General features: G+C 45.7%; 2 protein-coding genes across 5 annotated transcripts in view; one reads left to right on the top strand and one right to left on the bottom strand.

The window, feature by feature from the left end:
* Nucleotides 1-11,924, bottom strand: part of LOC121587894 (5-aminolevulinate synthase, erythroid-specific, mitochondrial) — a 67,467-nt gene extending 55,543 nt beyond the window's left edge. Inside the window, exon 1 of one of the 2 annotated variants that reach the window (XM_041905201.1) lies at nt 11,812-11,924. The gene's annotated coding sequence lies outside the window, so the exon portion shown is untranslated. Of the gene's footprint in view, nt 1-11,765; nt 11,787-11,811 lie in introns of those variants that run through there. The other variant, XM_041905200.1, reaches the window with a different exon arrangement.
* On the top strand, nt 1,424-11,274 carry LOC121587893 (tyrosine-protein phosphatase 69D). Of its 3 annotated transcripts, none has more exons than XM_041905195.1 (12): nt 1,424-2,097; nt 2,198-2,306; nt 2,396-4,266; nt 4,336-4,563; nt 4,642-4,903; nt 5,133-5,655; nt 5,727-6,038; nt 6,122-6,274; nt 6,351-6,641; nt 6,722-7,020; nt 7,113-7,248; nt 7,331-11,274. In XM_041905195.1, the coding sequence occupies exons 1-12, from the start codon at nt 2,016-2,018 to the stop codon at nt 7,412-7,414; spliced, it is 4,350 nt and encodes a 1,449-aa protein (XP_041761129.1). In that variant the 5' UTR covers nt 1,424-2,015; the 3' UTR covers nt 7,415-11,274. The 3 variants fall into 3 exon arrangements, with proteins under 3 accessions (XP_041761129.1, XP_041761128.1, XP_041761127.1); XM_041905194.1 differs by having other exon boundaries at nt 5,130-5,655; XM_041905193.1 differs by having other exon boundaries at nt 5,067-5,655.
* Nucleotides 11,925-22,801: the final 10,877 nt, after the last annotated feature.

The following is a 22,801-nucleotide window of genomic DNA, read 5'->3' as shown; positions in this document are numbered from 1 at the left end:
CAAGTAATCCACTCGACACACAATTGACAAGCGTTTGCGCCGATTGATTTAGTAATGCAATTATTGGGCCCTAGTGCCGTTCGATTCGCCATATCACACGCTTCTTTATTGTTTCTGTGATAAAAACCCTTAGCCCCGATGGTCCGAAATATTGGATATGATGTACATGGTTTGATAGGCGAGTAACGTGCGTCGATAGGTTGTTCTTCCGGCGTTCCGACTGCTTGCGACGCAATGTTGTGAAAGATGTCGTGAAATAAAAGTCGATTATCAGTTCTTCCTACTACTACTGCTACTACTGATAGAGATAGCTTTCTGCGTAAGCTACTGATAAATGTATACCGCCCTAGCACAGCAGCTTGTTGTTATTATCGTTGCAGTAGAAAATTCAAATCCTAGCGCAACAGAACGACCATGCGTTCAACACATCGACCCGCGCCAAACGATACCTTAGAAACAGACGAAAAGTGTGTCCACCAGTAAAGTTCGATCTTTATCCCCGAGCTGTTATCGGCAACTGTTTCGTTATCCGATTTTATGGTTCTTTCCGGTAGATAAACTAGAGTTCTATTTTCGCACCGCTTTGTGTGAAGCATTTATGCGGAATTCCAGTTGTGGAAGATAAAAATATGGCAATGATAAATTTCTGTACACTGCTAACAAAGCTAGTGCTGATAGCAAGAGAGATGCAAATGACTTGTTGAAGCAAAAATCTATACAAATTTATAATTCCAAATAATAAAACCCCAGTAGCTAGATCTTGCACGAAAATTAATATATTGATTGTATTAATATCTTATGGATCCTTCCTTCCTTCTGTAGCAAAGACTGACTATCCCAGTACGCATAATACTAAATACTACTAAATAAGCCTTGAAGGCCTGTATAGGCCAGCATGACCGCGCAGGTCGTTGCACCAAATAGAAAAATAAGAACAATCTAGCAATATGATATAAAATTCCGATCAATCACTTACTATTGTATAATATGAGATGTTGAGAAACTTGCATTTTTAAACTGTCTCTGTGCTGTTTTTTTTACAGCATTTAAAAATCCACCTAACAACTATTGACTTTTTTTTATCAAAACAAATCGAATGCGGCTTCTAACACATAAACAACACGAGGCGCATTCATACAATCCGTACCATGTAGCACTCGTCAAAGCTCAGGAAAGGATTGAATAAACTATTCAAATTTCGATAAATGAATAATTATCCTGCATTTATCTATGTATTTATTTGTGAATGTTTCAAGTTTTTGAACAATTTCCATTTAACAACTGAATAAACACCAAAAATATGTACAACACTTATTCGCTACTTGGGCAAACGAGCGCACATGGACTGTCAACGCCACGAGCCGCTTCGCACCGGAGTCGGCTGTCAAACTGTGTCAGCATGTACCAACCTGGGCTCACATTCACTTCGGTCGCCATTGTACACGGTTTTTGTTTTCCCATTCCCGTTTGGGTCCGCAAAAACGCTGCCGAAAAGTGCTGAAACCATGAAACAGAAGCAATAGAAAAGTGAGTGATGGTTGCGTGCAGTGTAGTTGCGATAGAATAAAGTGCGTTACGCGCACCGGCACAGTGCAGCGAGCGTGTGATAAGCCGCATCCGAACTGCCCCCGGAGAAAGGTGCGAGAGGGAGAAAGAGAGGTGTGTTTCGTGGGCGCTGTACGAGGAGCAGCAGCAGCAGCAGCAACCAGGCAAGAAAAAGTAGAAGCAACAGCGGAAAGCGTACCGGAGGCAGAACAATCAACGAACAAACGGGCGAGAGATAAATCCGTGTGTGAGTGTGTGGTGGTGTGTGTGTGTGCTGTCCGTCCGTCCGTCCCCGCCCGCGGAAGCTGGGCAGTTTTCGCGGCACAGTTGGGTGTTGGCAGACAGGCAGCAGCAGCATCAGCAGAGAGCATCAAATCATAAGAGGGGGCGGATTAGCAGCGCAGGCGAAGCCGATCACTGTGCCATCGAAGAGCTGTTTTCCACACGCTCTTACCCGAAGACGGCAAGCAATGTGGAAAAAGCAAGCCCCCTTGTGCTGGCTCGTAAGTGTTTACGTCGTGTGTCAGCTGGTTGCAGCGAAGGATAGTCAAGGTATAGAAAAAGCAGACAACAAACACGCCCTGCCCTAGCGTACCGGTGCGTCTGACGACTGTCGCATGATGACTAATGCATCTTTCGCCATCGTTTTCAGTGCGAGAGGAATACTTCATTGCCGGCAGTAACGGAACGCTGTCCTGTGCCACGTCCGAGAATCAGAACATAGTGTGGCAAAAGAATGGCGCAAACATTTCCAACTCACGGTAAGTGGGTGGGGTTGTGGGTGGTTGGGGTTGGTAATGAGGAGTATAGGGCAATTAATCACTAATCCACATACCGGATCATTTTGCAGTATATCGTTCCTTATCGTGGACAGCAGTGAGGCGGTCCGGAAGCTGTCCTACCTCGATCCGGCGGACGAGGCGGACGAAGCAAACGCTCCGAAGCTGTACTACACCCTGACCATACACAATTTTACCAAATCCGACGAAGGTAACTACACCTGCTACAACCTGGAAAATGGTCTCAACGTGTCGTACACCGTGCGCACCGTAATTCTACCAAAGATCACCCAAACTAGCAACGAAAAGATTAGAACTAAGACGACCAGCACCCAGCAGCTGTACTGCGTGATCGAGGCGTTTCCGTTGTCGCACACGATCTACTGGGTAAAGGAGGATGCATCGGGCGAAAGCAGCCTGCGGGCGCTGGCCAACAACTCGGAACAGCGGGTGATCGACGAGCGGCACGTGAACGCCACCCTGACCCTGCGCGATCTCACCAAGGGCCACAACGGTACGTACTCGTGCGTGGTCCTGCCCTCGGCGCAGATGCAGGCGGCCAACTACGAGGTGAAGAAATCGATGGCGCTGCTGATACTGGACGTGCCGCAGGTAACGATCGATTACGCGAAAGCCGTCGGAGCGAACAAAATCTATCTCAACTGGACGGTCAACGATGGCAACGATCGGATCAAGAACTACATCGTGCGCTACCTGAAAACGGGCGACCAAACGTTCACGTACTATCGCGAGAAGATAGGAGGAAACAATTCGTTCTACGTGTTGGACGGGTTCGAGCCCGGCACGGACTACAAGATCAGTTTGGGCGCATCGAACGGGCAGGGCGACAGCAAGCACCACGAGTACAGCGAAACGATACGCACGCTCGACACGGACCCGAGCTTCACGCCGGAGGTCGAGGTGAAGGGCAGCTCGCACAGCACGATCACGATCGGTTGGGCACCGCCGCCGGCGAACCTCACCGACTACATCCAGTACTACGAGCTGGTCGTATCGCACGCCGGTGTGAACGACTCCGTCATGAAGAAGGAAGCGTTCCATCCGCAGAACAGCCGCAACCTGCCGTACATGTTCGATAACTTAGCGACCGCCACGACGTACAACTTTCGCGTGCGTGCCTGCAGCGAGCTGACGAAAATCTGCGGCAACTGGTCGGACCCGGTGAACGGGACGACGAGCGACGGGCAGGCGTCGGCGCCGCGCAATCTGCAAATTACCTGCTCGCACCACAACATCTCGCGCCGCAACTTTGTACGCGTGCGCTGGGAGGTGCCCGAGTTTCCGAATGGGAAAATTATGTCGTATCAGGCCATTTTAAGCGGCGTGGCCAACTATCGGTCCGAGTTTGGCATGATGAAGAGCGACATCTGGGGACCCAAGATCAAAAACATCAACCCGGACTCGTACTCCACCGCGTACGCGACCGAGTACGACAATGTGCCGCCGAACACGAACTACACCGTGAACGTTACGGCGCACACGCGCACGAAGCGGCCCGGCGTGGTTGCGTCGGCCACCTGCACCATGCCGGCCACCACGCCCGACAATCTGGGGCGCATTAGCTGGGGCAAACTGCGGACGGATCAGGACGATTGGATCTTTAAACTGTTTCTGCCCAGGCTGTCCGAGCGGAATGGACCGATCTGCTGCTACAAGGTGTACCTGACGCGCATCCACATACACCATAATGGGTCGCTGCCGGCGCCCGAGAACGCGCTCATCACGAGTTACGCGGACGTGCATTCGATTAATAACACGCACGGTGGAACCTACCTGGCGGAGGTGTTCGCCGGTATGAGCAGCCAGACGGAGGTGTTTCTGGGCGATGGTAAAAACAGTCCGGCAGTGGGCCTGTGTCCACAGTGTCTGCAAATGCGGCACCGTGTGCAGGTCGAGGCGGAACGAGCACCAGCAACGACAGGTCAGTGTCAGTGCGACTTTGTGTCTGGAAGATCTTTTTTTTATCATTTTGTTATGCGTTTTCCAACAGAATTGCCTGCGGCACGCGATGATCTACCGGCAGCAGACGATGTGACGGCAGCACCGGGAGCACGGACGGGCAATGAAGCGGTTGCTCTAGAAGATGAGCGTAAAGCGTCCTCCAATCACGAGAAACGAGATACGGGCAAATATTATGAATCGCTGACACGGCTGGAAACGGTTTTTGACGGTGCCCTGGATCCAACGAGTAATTACACCGGATTCTTGGAGGTTGTCGGTAAGTGTGGTCGTAATTCTCCGTTGATGGTGTACAGATGATGAACGTACTTTTCAATATTTGTTTTTTCCGCTGCAGTAAAAACCGACAGCGGCAATGATGGACGAGACTACCTGTCGACTTTTAGCGAGTACTTCCAGGAAATGAATGCCGGAGCACCGATGGAGGGAGACGTGGACGGAAACGATTTGTCCTACATACTGAACATTGTGATTCAAGTCCTGCTGGCACTGATTGCCGTGGTGGTGATTGTGCTAATGGTGCTGTGCTTCCTGCACAAGCACGTCAGCAACAACATCGCACAGGAGGGAGAAGCGATCAGTTTGGGCGACTCGTTGAGGTAAGCGTTCGCTGTTTCGATCAGTCAAAACAGAAAAAACCGGGTCTGGGGAGGGATAATGCAACAGAGACCCACACCCATCGATGGTTTGGTTTTCCTGCGAATTTTGTTTTTGTTGCCCCGGGACTATTTTTGCTCCCTTCCTGTCTCCCCTTCTCTACAGACGAGCCCTCTGCAATGGTGGCCGTGGTGTTAATGTTCATCATCGTCATTTGCTCGGTTCCAGCAGTGCCAAGCCGCCAGTGCTGCCGCCGATCTCGAAAGACGACCTGCCGAAGGCGTACAACGACAAGCACAAGGACTCGGACTACGGGTTCCAGCACGAGTTCGAGCTGCTGCCGGACAAGTTTGCCGACCGGACGACGAAGAATTCCGACATGAAGGAAAACATGCCCAAGAACCGGTACCCCGACATTAAGGCGTACGATCAGACGCGCGTAAAGCTCACGCCGCTGAACGGATTGGCCGGCTCGGACTACATCAATGCGAACTTTGTCATCGGGTACAAGGAGCGCAAGAAGTTCATCTGTGCCCAGGGTCCGATGGATGCCACCATCAACGACTTTTGGCGCATGATCTGGGAGCAGCATCTGGAGATTATCGTAATGCTGACGAATCTGGAGGAGTACAACAAGACCAAGTGTGCCAAGTATTGGCCGGAAACCACGAACGATTCCATCCAGTACGGCGAGCTGCTGATCACGTTCCAGTCGCTTACATACTACGCCGATTACATCATTCGCACGTTGAAGGTATGACCGACAGCATGGCAGTTCATCCTGGCCGATCTTGCAGAAATAATGTTTTTTATTGTGTTGCGCAGGTTACGAAACGGTCCGCCAGCTCGGGCGAGGAAACGTCTCGCGAGATCAGTCAGTACCACTATTTGGCCTGGAAGGATTTCATGGCACCGGAACACCCCCAAGGCATAACGAAGTTTATCAACCGAATCAACTCCGAATACTCGCTGCAGCGTGGTCCCATTCTGGTGCATTGCAGTGCGGGCGTCGGTCGCACCGGTACGTTTGTAGCGCTGGACACGCTCATGCAGCAGCTGCAGGAGGAGGGCCAGGTGTTTATTTTCAACACAATTTGTGATATGCGATATCAAAGAAACTTCCTCGTCCAATCTTTGGTGAGTGTGTTAATTAGCATTGTGCGGAAGCAACACACAACTCAAGTTAAGTTAAAAAATTCAACAATTTGCTTCGATTTTAGAAACAATACATCTTTTTGTACCGTGCATTGGCCGAGCTGGCGTACTTTGGAGACACGGAGATCGATCAAAAGTCGCTGGCCAGCACCATCGAAGCGTTGAAGCAGCCGTCATCGGAGAATGTCGAAATATCGCGACTTGAGCTACAGTTCCAGGTAAGCAGGACGCTCATCGGCGCAAACGAAAACGCCAAAAAATTCGGTTTGCATCGTTAATCTTGTCTCTTTGCAGCGTCTAAAAGCGTTCCAAGAGGACACGCGCAAAACTACGACGATGGGCTCGAGTGAGGAAAACAAGGCGAAAAATCGCTCCGAATCGTGCATCCCGTACGACAAGAACCGTGTCATACTGGCCCCCATTCCGGGCCGGGACAACTGCACCTACATTAATGCGTCCTTCATCGATGGGTACGATGACGAGAACAACTTCGTCATCACGCAGGACCCGATGGAGGATACCATTTTCGACTTTTGGCGCATGATATTCGAGCAACGCATTAAAACGATTGTCATGTTCTCGGAGGTAAGAACCTTGGCGAAGTGCGCCTTTTGTTTTACGGTGATGCCCCTCTAGAAACTAACGGCGATTTTGCATCTCCACAGATCGGCGACGGTCCAAACAAGTGTCCCCGGTACTGGGCCGACGAGGAGATGAAGTACGAAAACCTGCTAGTGTCGTACATTCAGAGCGAGAGTGGCCCTTACTACACGAAGCGCGAGTTCACCGTCACCAACTGCAAAACCAACGACACGATCCACGTGACGCAGTTCCAGTACAATGGATGGCCCACGGTGGAGGGCGAGGTGCCGGAGGTGACCCGCGGTATGATCGAGATCGTGAACCAGGCACAGAAGCATAGCTCTCAGCAGCAGGACATTTTTACGATTGCCGTTCACTGCAGGTAAGCGCGAACGTTTTTTTTTTTCTTTTGAACTTTTGTGCTACTTATTTGCGTGTATTCATGTGCCTCTTCGCTGCCCTTTTCTTTCGCAGTCTCGGAACGGACAAAAGTTCTCTTTTCGTTGCCATGTGTATATTAGTGATGCAGCTGAAGACGGAGAAACGCGTCGATATTTGCACCGTGGTGCGAAAGCTTCGAGCACAACGTAGTTTAATGATACAGACATATGTAAGTAATGGGATTCCTTCGTCCAAAGCGAAATAAATCCTCCCGACCGCTCACTATCCGCTTTCATCCCTTTTCGTTCCAGGCACAATATGAGTTCCTGCATAGGGCTATTGTAAATTTTGCTGATCTGTATAAAATATCGCTAGGCATCGTGAACGATTGTTGATAGAAAGGGTAAGACCGTGTGACTCGAAGTAGTAATTAATATTCGAACAATATTAAACAATATATTACACACAAACACTACGCTCTAACCAGCAAACAAACAAAATACAATATACGTATCGTAAGTCGGGCAAAGTGAGTGTAGCGTAGCGATACTGAAATGAATATCAGTAACGGAGCTGCGCCGGAGCTCGTTTTGCATCTGCATTCCTTTGAAAGCAAAGGTTGGCGCTATGAGAAAAGGTGGACAGCTGGATGGGTGCGAGGGGTAAGGGTGTAGCGTAAAGGACAGGAAGGAGGAGTAGGACAAGCAAATCAGAGATTGAAGGCTTATTATCTGAAACGGTTTAGACAAACGAGAAAGTTCCAGTAAGTTAAGTTAGCGCAGCCGGATGATGAGAAAGGGCGAGAAGACGTAGACCGCACAACCGATAACACAACACCGAAACTTAGTAGTTTAACAGCACGAAAGCGAAGGATCAACACGAAAAAAGAAACCTAACATAACGAAGAAAGTTTTGTGACTTCTTCTTTTTTGGAACATTTTATGTGCAGAATGACAATTAGGATTAACTCTTTTTATATACCGAATACACTGATACCACGCGATACAAGGAACCAACCGACCGTTCTTACACAAGCTGACGATGATGATGATGATGATGGATGTACGATGATGAGGTGGTGAATGACACCGAACTAACCCAGGAGAACAAAAGGAGACTACTGTAAAGCGACAAGCATGCGTATTTGGTTTCGTTTGCCAACTATACTCTCAGCTATATGAGAAATTGCAATTGTACCACCTCTATTTCGACACCTCAGTCCCTATAAGCAGCCAGCCGAAGCTGCTGTGTGTTGGGTGGGAACAGTCGAGCCATGCTTTGCCTACACAACGTGCTAGCCGAATGCGCGCTCCTGCATATAATTACGTGCCATCATCGATAGTTTCAGAATTTTTGTTTTTTGTTTTTCGTTGTTTCCTTTTCCAAAAGTGTCGCTTTTGCCCTGCGCAACGATTCTCGGCTCCTTTAGAGAAGTAGCAAGCACACACAGCGCGTCGTGTAAACTGTGTACTGGATCGTTCAAGACGATCGGTACTGTAGCACATTGAACAAATAGAAGAAAATTAGAATCAACGTATATAGAGGAGGAAGGGGAAAGCGAACAACTGTGACACATTTCGCATCCAAACGAAGCGAACAAATGTAGCTTTTTGCGGCTATACAAATCTAGTCTGATATGATGATAAAACCTACACTAGCAACTTTCCCCCCGGTGCATTATTACCACCCCTGCCGCTACGACTGCTGCTGGTGCTGTGCTGTGAGGGGAAATATATCTCACTAAATCATGTTATCCCTCCAACCAATGCTTCCATCGCCATCGCGGCAATAGGCGCTAGCATTTCGCAAGCATTTCGTGCCGTGTGCGCGTAACCCTCAGTAGCACAAGAATGGCTCAACTGTTCCCGTTCATCGGACGATCATGGCGAACGGCAATGATGATTGTAGCGATTTACACAGGTCTACACAGGTTTTTGTGTGTGAGGATGTTTGTTTTTTGTTTACAGCTAGGTCCGATGCTTCGGTAGATTTACATCTCTTAGGTATTTGTGTTTATATTGCGACAATCCGTAGAAATTCTCAGAATCTAATTCTCTAATCGCCATCGCCCCGTCTAAAGCAGACGCTTACATTTACAACCTACCAGCACACACACATACACACACATACATTCATTGATACTAAACAAAAACCAACCCAATTACTCATTAATTATATCGATTAGGCGTAAAATAAAATGTGAATCTAGCGATAGGTGTAGCACACTAGAGAAAGGGTAGAGAGAGAGAGAGAGAGAGAGACGGAGGGGGAATATTAATTGAACCTTTTGTTTGCACTTTAAGTTAATTCTCACTCTCATGCTTCTCATTCCCTAAGTCATCATTACCTTCCTCTGATAAAGAATGTTGCTAGAAGCAGGGAGCAAAACCATCACGAGCGAAACCATTGGCCATGGCACAAATTAGAACAATTAACCAACCACAACACGCAACAGCATATAAATATTACCTGTAAGAGAGATAGATATCATCCCCGTACAGACAATTTAAGTATAGCGCTTCCCACCAGGCCCGTTAGAGCATCGTTATTTTGTTTGAGTTTTGCTTTGTTCGGGGGTGGGGGCAAGGGTGAAAAAACACACACACACACACACAAACATACATACACAACACATCAAGAACTCATACGTTTTTGGCTTCTGTGGAGCCCGCGTGTAAGTCACCCCGGACGCCCAGAGACGCGCGCAACAACCCATTTAAAAAAAAGTTCATCACACACACACACATGCCCATGTGGACGCAGTGCGCCTCTGTGCCTTCCATTCACGTGTAGAGAGGTTTTTAGCAGCCGAACCGGATGGATGACACACACACACACACATTGTCTCTCGGACACACATAATAGAGCCGCTTTTGCGTGGGGAACAGGGTGGAAAAGATAGGAAGAGGATGTAAAAGTTCAGTTTAATGTTTGTTTTTTGGTGCGTTTATTGGCATCCTTTTAGAAGGGAAACAAAACACAACAGCAAACAGAGTCAAAAAATGAGAAAGATAGATCCGTATGCTTATTAGAGGTCGGGAGCTATCCTCCAAAAAATCGATTTGCTACGTGTGCTATAATAGCAGTGTTTGAATTAAGTTTCATAAATTAACGATTATCTTTATTGAGAGCAAAATACAAAGCAAAGCAAACACAGCATAATTATCAAAACAAGCAACAAACAAACAAAAGAAATGCAAACGAAACAAAACAAAAGGTGCGCCCAACGAGACAGTAAACAGATACTCTAGAACTACAAAAATACCTCTATTTGTGTGTAATAGTCAATAATGAGTAAGGCATCCAGTGCGCCGAACAGTAAGCAGATCAACAGCAGCAGCATCAGCAGCAGCAGCAGCAGCAAATACCAGTATGATATTTCTTTAGCGTATTTGTGGCGTCTGTGAGTAAAGCGAATGTGCACGGATGAACCATGCTAACGCAGCCAACGGCAACGGGAGGAATACTAATATTAAGCCACAATAATCGAATCCATCTGCATGCAGGCAACACATTGCAAGTGCAGCAACAAGCATCAACAAAGAAACAAACACGAGCAAAATCACATGTTAACCGAACTGGAAATCAAATAAACTAAATCCCCGCCCGGCTGAACCCGGCCCAGGCCCATTCATATATGGTACGCGTGGTCCACGGTTGGGAACAAAACTGCAAACACCATTGCGTACAGCGGCGGTGTACTGCAATTGATTCGAGAAATGGAAAACAGAAAGTCTAAATCGCCAAGTCAACCCAACCAGCGCTCTCTAGTAGTAGTAGTAGTGGTAGTAGTAGATAACTTCTGCTTAACTCTCGGAGTGGTAACATCCGTGTGGCTTATTTGTGTCAGCCCGGATGTCTTATATGTTGGTCATGTATACCGTGCGCTTATATATATGCATCAGCTGCTGCGCAATGCAGTGAACGCAGCCGCGAGTCGATTTTGTTTATGTGTGCTAAGAATTTTGCAATTTATTGTGTATAAAAGCGGAAGCAAGCAAACAAAAAAGCAAAAACACAGTGCAGCGCGATAGCCATTTTTTCAGCTATTCTCAAGAAGAAAAAACCCGCCCGATGCATTAAAGAAGCTTGGACGCGGGCTGAAGTGGAAGAGCGAGCGAATGGAAGGAGGATTTTCAAATAATAACGGCAGGCGGTGAAAGCAAAGGAAAGTTAAGAAAAGAATGATAATAATAGAAGAAAACGATTATGCAATGAGATAATGGGCGAATAAAAGTAAACAAAAAACTAAAAAGCGAATAATTGTTTTTTGTGTTTTGGCATAGAGCAGGACGTGTAAATGGAATGTGATACACACATATTGGGTAGGATTATTGATGCTTTGCAGTCTTCCCTTCACTTTGCGCGGTCGTTTTAGTGTAATGTTGGAAGATTTGATCATCTCTGGAATACCCAACGACCCTTGGGCAACTGTTTTGCAACAGATGTGGGCTGACTTCTTTGGAAACTATCCGAAAAATATGCGTTTCTCTAAGCTCTAATGGTTGTTAAGGATACCTTTCATTCGGAACCATCAAACCATGAATGAATCTAAAATGACTTAGTATCAAGACAGTTTGACATTTTTAACCGTTATCGAAACTCCTGAGTTTTATCGAAAGCTGGGTGCCAGTACCACCCTCCCCGATCACTATCTACAGAGGGGCCTCAACTCGTCTTACAGTCTAAGGCCACCGATACTCTAAATCCGCCATCGGTGCTACTGTAAGCTTAATTGAAACTAACCTTTTGTTCTGAAATTGTTCCGAATATCCACTTGAACTGCACTTACTCTATTGTATTGTTCCACCGTTCCCTCTAATTTCACTCGACTCCATGCACAATATCACAGCACAATATGTTCCTCGGACGTTCAAATACGTGTGTAACCAAGTAATATTTGCTTTAAAATGTTAATTAAAAATGGCCTCCTGTTTTACACTTGTCCCTTTTGACTGGACAGCGACACATTTGCTGTCAGCGCGCAGCCAAAGGTAACTACGATATGCTGAAGATGTTGTAGGGACACATTTAACAACATTTGCACCAACGAACCTGTAATTTTTGGCACGGGGTCAAGCCATTCATTCTGTGAGAAAAACATGTAAAAAACATTAACATTGCCAATATTGCTTACTTTGCAAATTTCATGGGGTGAGCATTATTTTATCACCATAGCGCGACAAAGTTAGTCAGGTTTGCGCAACTTAGAAGGTTTTTGTATCCTCGGCCAAGTTTAGCTCTCTCTCTCTCTCTCTCTCTCTCTCTCCTCTCTCTCTCTCTGCTTCTCTCTCTGCTTCTCTCTCTGCCTCTCTCTGCCTCTCTCGCTCTCTCTCTCTCTCTCTCTCTCTGTCTCTCTCTCTCTCTGTCTCTCTCTTTCTCTCTATCTCTCTCTCTCTCTTGCACACCCGAGGATGAAATCGGCATTCTCAATCAAGAAGGCGCTTATTAATAAGATAAGTCAAGACATAAGGCCTTTAACGTAATTTCAGCATCCATTCATCAAAAATGTTATCGGACAAACATATTTTGCAGAGGTCCATTAATTCGACCCGTAAAGATGGCAAAAAAGTGAAAAGTTTTCTTTTTTAAACATTTTTTACACATTGTTGTGAGTTCATCCTACGTCTGGCCAAGCGGCACTGGAGCTGAATACACACGTGTCTGTGTTTATGGCCGGGTTTTTGCTCGTTTGTAATTTAACCCGCCAGGAATCAGGCCGACTCATCGTCAGTGTGCCGACACTTTTCGCAGCTGCTACCGCCATAAGTGTGTGTGTGTCGCTGTTCATGCGCATGTACTTCACGCTTCACGCCAAAGCTTCCGCCGCCGTTCCCGTTCTGACGCGCGTTACGCAAAAGGGAAGCTGCGCGTGCAACAAACGCGCCAGGTCACACTGTTGCAGCAGCAGCAGCAAGGCTCAAAATTGAAACCTTTTTTAAACCTTCCTTGTCTGTGTTTTTTTCCTCTTCTTTCATCTATTGCATCCTGTCCTATCACCACCCCTTTCCCAAAAAACCCCCTTCCTCCGGCGGCTGCACTATCGACTCGATGATAAAAAAGGGGTGAGGGGTGAGAGGAGGCGAATGAAACCGGTACCGGAAAAAGTACCACCTCATTCCGGTTCGATTATTACCAGCATTGTGTGTGTGTGTGTGTGACTGTGTCTGTGCAAAGGATAAAATCGACGGGTTTTTTTTATCCATTTGTATTACGTTTATTCGCTTCAATTCACTCAAGCTTTGGAAAACGGTTTGAAAATTTGTTACCATTGCAGGGGGAAGGGGGAGGGCGGCACACATAGGTGATTGCCAAATTGCATGAATTGCGCAAATGAAACGAGGCCAACGAACGTTTTCTTCCTTTTTTTTCATCCCGTTTCCCATTCTCCAAAATCCGTTTCCGATCGTTTGTTGATGCTGCTCGAACCGTTTAAAAAGGGGTTTCCCCCGGTACTACGAAACGGCCAGCCACTGACAGCACACACAGGCGCAAGGCCACTCTGCGCCACACGGGAACCGGGAGAGAGATAGAGAGAGAGCGAGAGAGAGAGCGTGCGCGCGCGTAAGGGTTCGCCAAAAGGGCGCAAGGGTTTGCGCACTGCATAAAAGGGGGTATGTGTATGGGCAGACCGAGTGGCAGCAGCAACAGCAAAAAAACGGAAACGCTCAAATCGAACCCGTCCAGATGAAAAATAACCCGAACAACCAACTCCAATCAAGAGCAGGACAATGAATGGGGGAAAAAAACAGGAAAGCGAGCCAGAGCTGCTTGTAAGTGGAAAAAGGATGCAACAATGCGCCTAAATGCCGTCGGTAATCCGGGCGCGCAGATCGAGAGGGATTGCGCAAAAAAAAGAAACACACACACAAACACACACACACACACACACACACACATACACACAAGAGGAAACAATACAGAACGATCTAACCCCAAAACGTCGGCAAAACCCCTGAAACGAATCTGTCTAAAAAGCGAACGCAAAAAGCAGGACGAACGCAAGATCGGTGCGAGATCGAAGTTGTACCAGACGAGAACCAAAAAAGGAAGGAGAAAAAAAAACACAGAAAGGGGCCAAAGGGCGCTACTTTCCGAAGGGCGCTGCCGTTGGATGATTATTTACACGTTTAGCAAAGGTTTGGTACGGGTTTTGCCTACGTCATCGGAAGGTAAAAGAGAAGCGCCCCGGCTAGCAATGGAAGGAAAGAAAGGGGGAAAAGGGAGATGAAAAGGTAGCGCAAAAAAAAAGAATTGAACCCGGTATCTAATATCATGTTCTTGATTCCTCGGCTCACCGTCTCTCTTTCGCTTCCTTCCGTTTCCTTTCCTCCCTCCTCGCGCGCACACACGCCGCAAGAAGCAGGGACCATTCTTTCGCACCTTATGTACACGCCGGCAAGGACAAAGGACACACAGACACACACACATACACACACGCAACAGGATGATGCACACTCGAGTCCTGCCGCACGGTGGTGAGTTCAACGACCATAAAGGGATGCTGGGCGAGCGCGATTTGTTATCTGTTTTCCCGTTTTGATCCTGCGTAAAGGATTCATTAATAGCTTTGTCTACTCGTGTGTTCATTGCATGTTTAATTTGGTTCACTTGAAAGTGGGATATGTGTGTGTGTGCGTGTGTGTGGGAAATGCGTTTAGTAAAGTAATGTTTAATTGCTTATCCCAAATGGGGTCCACTTATCATGATGCAAATGAGCGAAGGATAGCTTAATTGTTCTGCCGTTGGCCCTACGAACGGGTTAGGGGACGAGGGCAAGGATGTTCATCGTGTTTGGAAATTAATTTAGAGACATGTTGAATGTTTCAATAGCATTAAAAATATAGATTAAGAAATTAAATTTAATAGATTCACAATACACTGGTATTGACTGTTTCACAAACATTTTTTATCAATGTAACTTTCGTTGTTTTTTTTTTAACTATTGTTATGTTTCCCAAAAATGTTTACAATCATCCCATTATTTATTTTTATTTTTTTTTCTAAATATTTATTAATTTGTTCTGCCATTTGTGAACATTTCATCCATGATGGGAAACTATCAATCAATTTTGGTACGAATAAAAACTATATTATAAACTGTCAATGAATCAACTGAGCAACAAGTTCAAAAAATATTGAGAAACTAACAAACAAATAAAAGAGAAAAAAGAAAAAGCGTTAATACAAGATACAGATCAATACAAACAATAAAGCAGTACAAACTTTGATGATTTTTTTTTATTTTATTATTTTGTGATGATCATTTAAGTTTTACTACATAAGTTAATAAAGTGCGACAATTAACGAGCTAAAATACAAATAAAGGAATGTTCTCAGTGCGTAGAACATCTACTGTGAATTTAGAATTGCTCTACCAAATTGGTTAGAGTTTGGTTTTAAACATTTTTAATTGCTGGGCCCAAGGTACAGCCGTCAACTGACACGATTTAAAAACAAACCCGTCATGGGTTTAAGCCCCGAATGGACCGAGGACCCGATACGTTTCACACTGACTATTCTGTAATGGGTAATCAATAAGTCAAAGATATGCAAACCCATTAAGGACTTAGATTAAGATTAATGCGCCAAATAAGTAGGAGAAAAAGAAAACTTTTGAAATAGAACGTTAGCCAAATTTTTCTATTAACAAACTTTTTACTACATTTGTTTATTTTTGAAATTCCCGGGAGAAAATCAGCGATTTTGTGAGCGCAGTTTCATTAAACATTTCGATTATGGGTTCAAATCTCGAACAAAACTTGAGTGTCTGTTCCGCTGATCAGCCAAGTTTACGAGGGCGAGCTGTGATAGACAGCTAAACCAGACTGAAATTGATACATTAAAAAAAAATCAAAATCGTTTCAAACCGTTCTTTAGACTAAAGGCAGATACATCTGTTACAATTCTTCTGTAATTGCTTCTAACTACACTGATGATCGTTTTTTGTGATCTAAACAGTACATAATTGGATAGAAATGAGTGCCTCAGATAGGGAAGATATAACATTCTTTAAATGGGTTTAAATTTAAACGAGAAATCATTTAAACTTGCTTTTAATTGAACCAAGTAATTATAGCAACACAAAAAGCTTTCATTGCCCTGTCGTAGATCAACCGGCCCGGTCCAGTTCTAGTCATCTCATGTCCCAAAACCCACTTCAACTGTTCGTTGCGTTTGTCGTCGCTTATCTGAATTGAAGATATTACCGTGCGACCACTTTTCGTGGAATGTCAATTTACCCACCCCAATTGCTGGAGCAGCACACCTCACTTTCCCAGCGCAAAGACATCTTGGCTAGACGGTTTTTTTTTCTTGTTTGCTTGTTCCCTCCCTACTTTCTGTGCGCTAAAACCCATTCCGTCAAAATTGTCCTTCCAGTAGGTCTTGAGAGATTTCTCAGCACCTTGACAACAGAGCGAGCAAGCATCCCGCTCTGGCCAAACCTTTTCGATCGCTCCGTTTCAACGGTCTCGCAGCAACATATCAAAAATCAACAACAAAAATAACAAAAGCACACACACACACACACGCAGGTCTATGGTGAGGCGCGGAATGAGGAAACCCCATGGTGCCTGGGAAAGAAAGGGATCAAACTTGAAAACGGTTAAAAGCTAGCAAAAAAATACACGCCAGGCGCTATTTTATTCCCCCTTTCCCACAAGCACACACGCGCATAGATTCGCCGACCATTACACACACACGTACACACACTTATAGACTTTAAAATCGACTACCGTTTTTTTTTTTTCATGCTGCCGGGGAACGGTGTAAGAGGCGCACCACCACAACCGTATTTGCTGTTTGTCTGGCGTTCATTGCGTATGTCGCGGCGGCTCCCGGAAGGGACGACCTGGGCCTGGAAAAGGGGCAACCCGTTTTTTAATGAAGGGATACACGGTGAGGCCGCTCGTTTGTTCGCTCGGGTTGGGATTTGGATTGTGTAGATTCACGTCATCTCATCTCGCTCGCTCGCTCTCCCTCTCTCCCTGTAGCTCTTTTTCTCCCTCATCGTATGCTTGTATCGCACCTCTTCACACTTTTCAGTGCGTGTTTTTTAGATGGGTTGAAAATTTCTGTTTTACCTTTGCCGTTTTTTTCTCACCAAGCTTGATTCACCCCACCGCCGCCGTCGCCGGTGGAAAACGGCTGCAAGAATTCTGGCCGCGCGGCAGCACCCCTTGCTTTTGGGCTGGTCGGGTGCTCGGGACAGACTTTCAGTTCACCTGGGAACGGTATTGCGTGCGCATCTCTCTCTCGCGTACTCCGGGCGGCCCGGCGGTCATCCGGGGCCCCGGCGAAGCCAGCCCATTTTGCGGTGCGGTGGCCCCAGCTTTTGGGTGGCCCGGGTTTAGTGGTCGCAGTGGCTCGCAAATAGGCTCCGCAAATGACGATAGTGTGTGTATTGCTCAAAGTGTGTTTGCCGGAAAAAGCTCGCGCAAAAGCCTCGTTGTTTTTGGTTCCCTTTTGTTAGGTTAAACGGTTAAACGCGTGTGATTATAGAGGAGTAAATTAGTGGAAACAGAGCGCAAATTCATTGCAAAACATACATTAATTTTCAATTAACATACGATTAATGGTAACAAACCAACAAAAAACAGCGTAAAATGCGTAGTGCTTGTAAAGCAGACGAAAAGGAAACGGTTCTGCGTACGGCGAAATGCATTGCATACCCTACAGGCGCACCAGAAACGCCCCCCGGAGGGTATGCAAAATACACTAAGCCTTTCTTCCTCCTGGCAAACGACACCGCCAACCGGGCCCGGGAGGCTACGCGACGTTCACGCGCCCCACGCAGATTAATTGAGTGTTTCCACGCTGGAAAAAGTGAAAGTGTTTCTCCGTTCCCAAAACTACCACCCGTGTATCGTATCAATTGTTCGCTACCGCCGCCATTTCCTTCCCGAGTGTGTTCTTTCCCGCTCGCACTGCCGTCTCGTTGCGTGCGCGTTCCGATTGGTGGAACACGAGGCCAGGGAACTTCAACACCACCACCACCACCACGCACACACATATACAGTGTGTGTGGGTGTTGATTTTTCCTCCCACCCATTCGTAACCGCTGCAAGCTATATCCTTTCCCCCCAGCCTGCGTTTGTGTGTGTGTGTGTGTGTGTGTTGGTAAGTGCGCGAAAGTGTGTAGCAAAAGTAGCAAATATGGCGGCTGGTGTGTGTTGCGTGCTGCCGAAACAACGCTCGCTTTCGATGGCCGCTGTTTTTTTTTTTCTCCACTGTTGTGCTTGTTGTCTACCGTGGCCTTGAAGGTCTAACTATTGCGTGGTTTAATTGGCACCAAAAAGCTTTCCCGGACTGGTTTTTTGTGGTTTTGGAAGCAGTTTTGGTGGTTTCCAAGTGCCAGAAAGAGTGTGCAAAATTCGTCGAGTAGTGTCGCAAATGCGAAGCGTTTCCTTCCGCGAAAATGGAGGCTTGGATTGTAGTCGAAACGCCTCAGGAGTAAACAAAAAAGGATTCGTGTAATGGAGCGTAAAGAAAGTGGACCAAAACTGATGTAAAGTGGAGTGCCAATAGGAGCAGATGCTTGAGAAAATTAGTTCAAAAGTAAGCTTGATTGCACAATGCCTTCGCAAGCGTGAAGAAAAGGTGCCTTCAAGGATGTGGCAGCTTACAACACAGCCGTCTACACAGTTCCATCTGTTAGTGAAGTAATAAATTCAACCCCCCTTTGCTCCGTAAACTATGTACCTTTATCTTTTAGATTAATGGACGATTTAACGTGCCCGCGGACACTTTTGACACGTGAAACGCCACAAAACCCAACCACAAACGCTACCCACCGACCCCCCTTGGAAACACGTTTGATTGATGGCAACCATTTTAGCAAGTCTCGGGATGTAGATGCAGCTACCATTTAGCCGCTGCAAAGGCTCGGTTGTGTGAATGCTGTGCAGCACGAACGAGTACGAGGGTTAAATTTTTAATCACCGGAACAAACCATATGCAAAACCCGCACCATCCATACAAGCGAGCGCGTCACGCGAGGCTGTCAGTTTTCATTCGGTTTTGTGGAAAAACCCCCCGCCCCGGAACGACGACCGATGATTGCGGAACGGCGAAAATGCTGTATTATTGTGCACTGCTGCTGTACGTGTGTGTGTGTGTGAATGTGTGATTTTGTATCAAGAGTTGAAGAAAAAACACGTGGAAAGATGGACTAGACCTTCGCTTTTAAAGACGATTTCCCAAAGGTGCGACGAAATGCATTTCAACGTACGGATGTCTCTACGAGCAGGAACAAGCTCCAGACGGCATGATATCATGGATTTTTTTACAAACAACGGCAAGATGTATCGTCCAGATTGTCACACACTCACACACACGCACGGACAAAGTGTTGGTTTCAATGGACAAGTCATGTCGTTTTATGGACATTTTCAGTGGAAGAAAAATGGCAAAACTTACACTCTTAATCGATTCCATTAAACCATTATTGTGGATGTGCAATGGAAAATTGGAGACACTACCAGAGGGAGAGGGATGGGGGAGGGGGGTAGATGGTGGCCAGAGCCAATCGACACCGGAGTCCGTTACAACCGAAGGACAGTGTTGACAGTGAGAGAGCTGGTAGGAATCGCTACATGGCGCTGCCAGTTTTAATCAACACCAGCCGGATCCCGGCTCCGGTGGGAAGAGTGCACAACACATTTTTCTACATTTCCCTGTGTGATTGTGGTCCTTCGATCCCTCAGTTTCCCCCCTCCCCCCCTTCAACAGCTGCACGATGCAATGCACCAACCCCTTTTCCGGTTCATCCCAACCACCGGGAAAAGGCGTCAAACGATGGATAAGCGTTTTCTAGCAGAGCTTGCCGAAAAACCGGACCATAATTTATGCAGGAAGCTGCTGCACGACGACGACGAAGGTAATGCATGTCAGCTGTGCTCTCTGTCTCTCTCTCTCTCTCTCTCTCTCTCTCTCTCTCTCTCTCTCTCTCTCTCTTTCGCTTGTCAGTTGATTTCCGTGCAATAATTTGTTTAATTATTCAATACAAACGTTTGCAGCCAGCTCGACATGAATATCGCTGCGCGGAAAAGCGCGAGGAAAGTTTTGCAGAAAGGAGGAGCAAAATAAAAACGGAGAAAGATAAATAAGAAAAAAAACTAACGAAACCGACGGTTTCCAAAAACATGGAAACTGCATCAAGCCGGCTGTCGGTCAGTTTTCGGGCTGTCGAAGCCGTCTTCCGTGCATTTCCCCCCTTTACTGAAAGTCTTCTGGTTGGCTTACACACAACAAGGTCAATAATTTGCATACGTCAGCATCCATCGTAAGCCACTATCCATCGAACAGATGGATGGAGCGCGGGGAGAGTGGAAAGGATTGCCCAAACTGTCAAACGATGGGTTGACACGCTGTCAAAGGACGGCGGATGGAGCCGCGACCAACAAACGACGAACCCCCGCGGTTGAGTGCAAATTCAAGCGTTTTGGAATCGTTGACAGCGTTGTGGCAAAGCGTATTGCCGGCTCTTGCTGCTCTCTGTTCATACCGTTTGTGCTAGCTTTTCAAACGTTTACAAGCAGACCACCGGAGGGGCCAGTAATTATGAATGCGCAAAATTGTGGCACATGTATGCAATTAGCTCGCTCAATCAAAAGTACGATCTGCAGCCGGGATATGTGTGGACGTGATGGAACAAGGCTTTCCCATTAGTGTTTGTGAAAATTATGGTTCAATTATGGTGTGTGAGAGAGTGTTTTTTTGTTCTGCGTTGTCTTCCCGGATGCATACATGCATATGAGAGCGATATGGCCATCCATACTAAAACAAAGTTTGTAGCGTTGAAAGCTCTTTTTGCATAAATTGTCAAAGAAAATGGCATGTATGTTGTATGTCCCGGTCGTTATCAAAGTTTCACATACGTACCTTGATAACATTGATCAAGGCAAAATAGCTAATCAAATGGAAAAGGGAGTTTTTCTTGTGGTCACAAGAAAAAAAAACTTTACAAAAGGAGACAAGCAAATCAGCAACATGTAACCGTGAAGATCAAACGATCAATGTGTGAATATACGATACAGCTTTACCTTTTCAATCTTTGGTAGGGATTTGTTAGCTTTTTTATCGAGCTTTTTTGTCGCTGCGGGTTTTGCGACAGTTAGTGCTCATATGAATGTGAATTTATAGATTTTTATAACTATATTTCACATAACTGTTATCCACAATGTGAATTTTAAACTACATACAACTTACGCAACTACATACAAATTTACAGTATAAACATTACATATTACATATAAGATAATATTTGAGTTTTCGACTATTTCACGTGTAAATAGTTGTGAAAAGGATTATTCATTCGCTTGGTATCGAGTGGTCTACATGTAGATGTTTAGTTTGTGAGTTATTATCGAAAACTAATCCTTCATATTTACCTCCACTCGATCACAAAAGCTCAACTTTTTGACAAATGTTTGGCAAGCTCGCTCGCTCCCATTTTAATTCCAAAAAAATCTCATACATGTTGAGTTTTCTCACATTTGCTACAACAATTGACAATAAAAAAAAAATACTAATTTTGACGTGATGTTGCTAAAAAGTATAATCAGAGGAAATTCTGTACAGTTAAACCCTGTACAATTTAATTATTTAGCATCTATTTATACCTTAATTGGCCTTAATTGCTGCTAGAAAATATCTATTCAAAAAAATATATTAGTAATACACACTTTCACGCTCATATACACAAGCATCTCGGAAAAGAATGAGTACATAATGTACTCCACAGTCGTAAAAATAAGCAATCAAAATATTGATACATTGTTTTTCAGTAATTTACCCAAATACATAGCTTCTTGGTAAGATGCAATCTCCCCCTTCTATTACAACAATATCTAATATCCGTTGTTGTTTACTTCCGCATTCGCTTATGTCCCAAAATTCGCGAAACCATATGCGCGCTGCTGCTGCTGCTGCTGTTGCTAATGCCAATGGCAACTTGACGCTTATATACTCGCGAAGGCAACGAAGAAAACGTTCAAATGGATGCACATCCACTACTGCGCTGGATGCACGGGACGGATGGCACGTGGCTCACATGCCTGTATGTACCCCACAATCGGTCGTCCTCGAGTGCGCGCACGTGTCGCGCAAACCAAACTAGTACATAGATCGATGGTGACCCTCTCTCTAACCAGAAAGCTTCCATCCGCACGGTGAGCTTTGTTAAGCTTTCGCCGAGATGCGATCAGTTGGTATCAGTTGTGTTCTGGCCACGAGCGTGGCGGGTCGTTCTATTCTGCCCACTGTGCTACTGGTGTGGTGTCTGTTGCGATGTTGGTGTAGTCTTTGGATGTGATTCTAGTGCAAACAGTGTGTTGCGTGGTGGTGTTGTGATTGCACAAAGTCCAATAAGGTAAGGTAGTTTGTAGTTAGTATTATAGGCCTTTTACCTCCCAAAATCAAAACCACAGCAAAGTGAAACTGTACGTATACGTGTGATGTGTTTGTATAAAATTTTGATTGTTGCTCAGAAAGCCGTGTCGATTAAGCAATTCGCTTTCGGGCAGTAATCAAAGTCAAATAAAACACTAATTCTGCATTGTCTGATCGCGCTGTACTTCCCAAATAAGTAGTATTAAGACTAGCTAAACATTGGTACGCATTCGAGTCGATTTGGCATATCTGTAGGGATCCTAATCGAACTTGATATCGAACACTGTACGGATCGAGACATCTGTTTGAACGTATTTGGCAGGTTCTATGGTTATATTTCTATAACTATGCGGTGTATGAAAAAATGTCAAAGTTTATTTAGAAAAATG

This window comes from Anopheles merus, chromosome 2R, assembly GCF_017562075.2.
Source record: "Anopheles merus strain MAF chromosome 2R, AmerM5.1, whole genome shotgun sequence".
NCBI classification, from domain to species: domain Eukaryota; kingdom Metazoa; phylum Arthropoda; class Insecta; order Diptera; family Culicidae; genus Anopheles; species Anopheles merus.
Note: the sequence above shows the minus strand (reverse complement) of the source record. Positions and strands in the feature narration are given on the sequence as shown.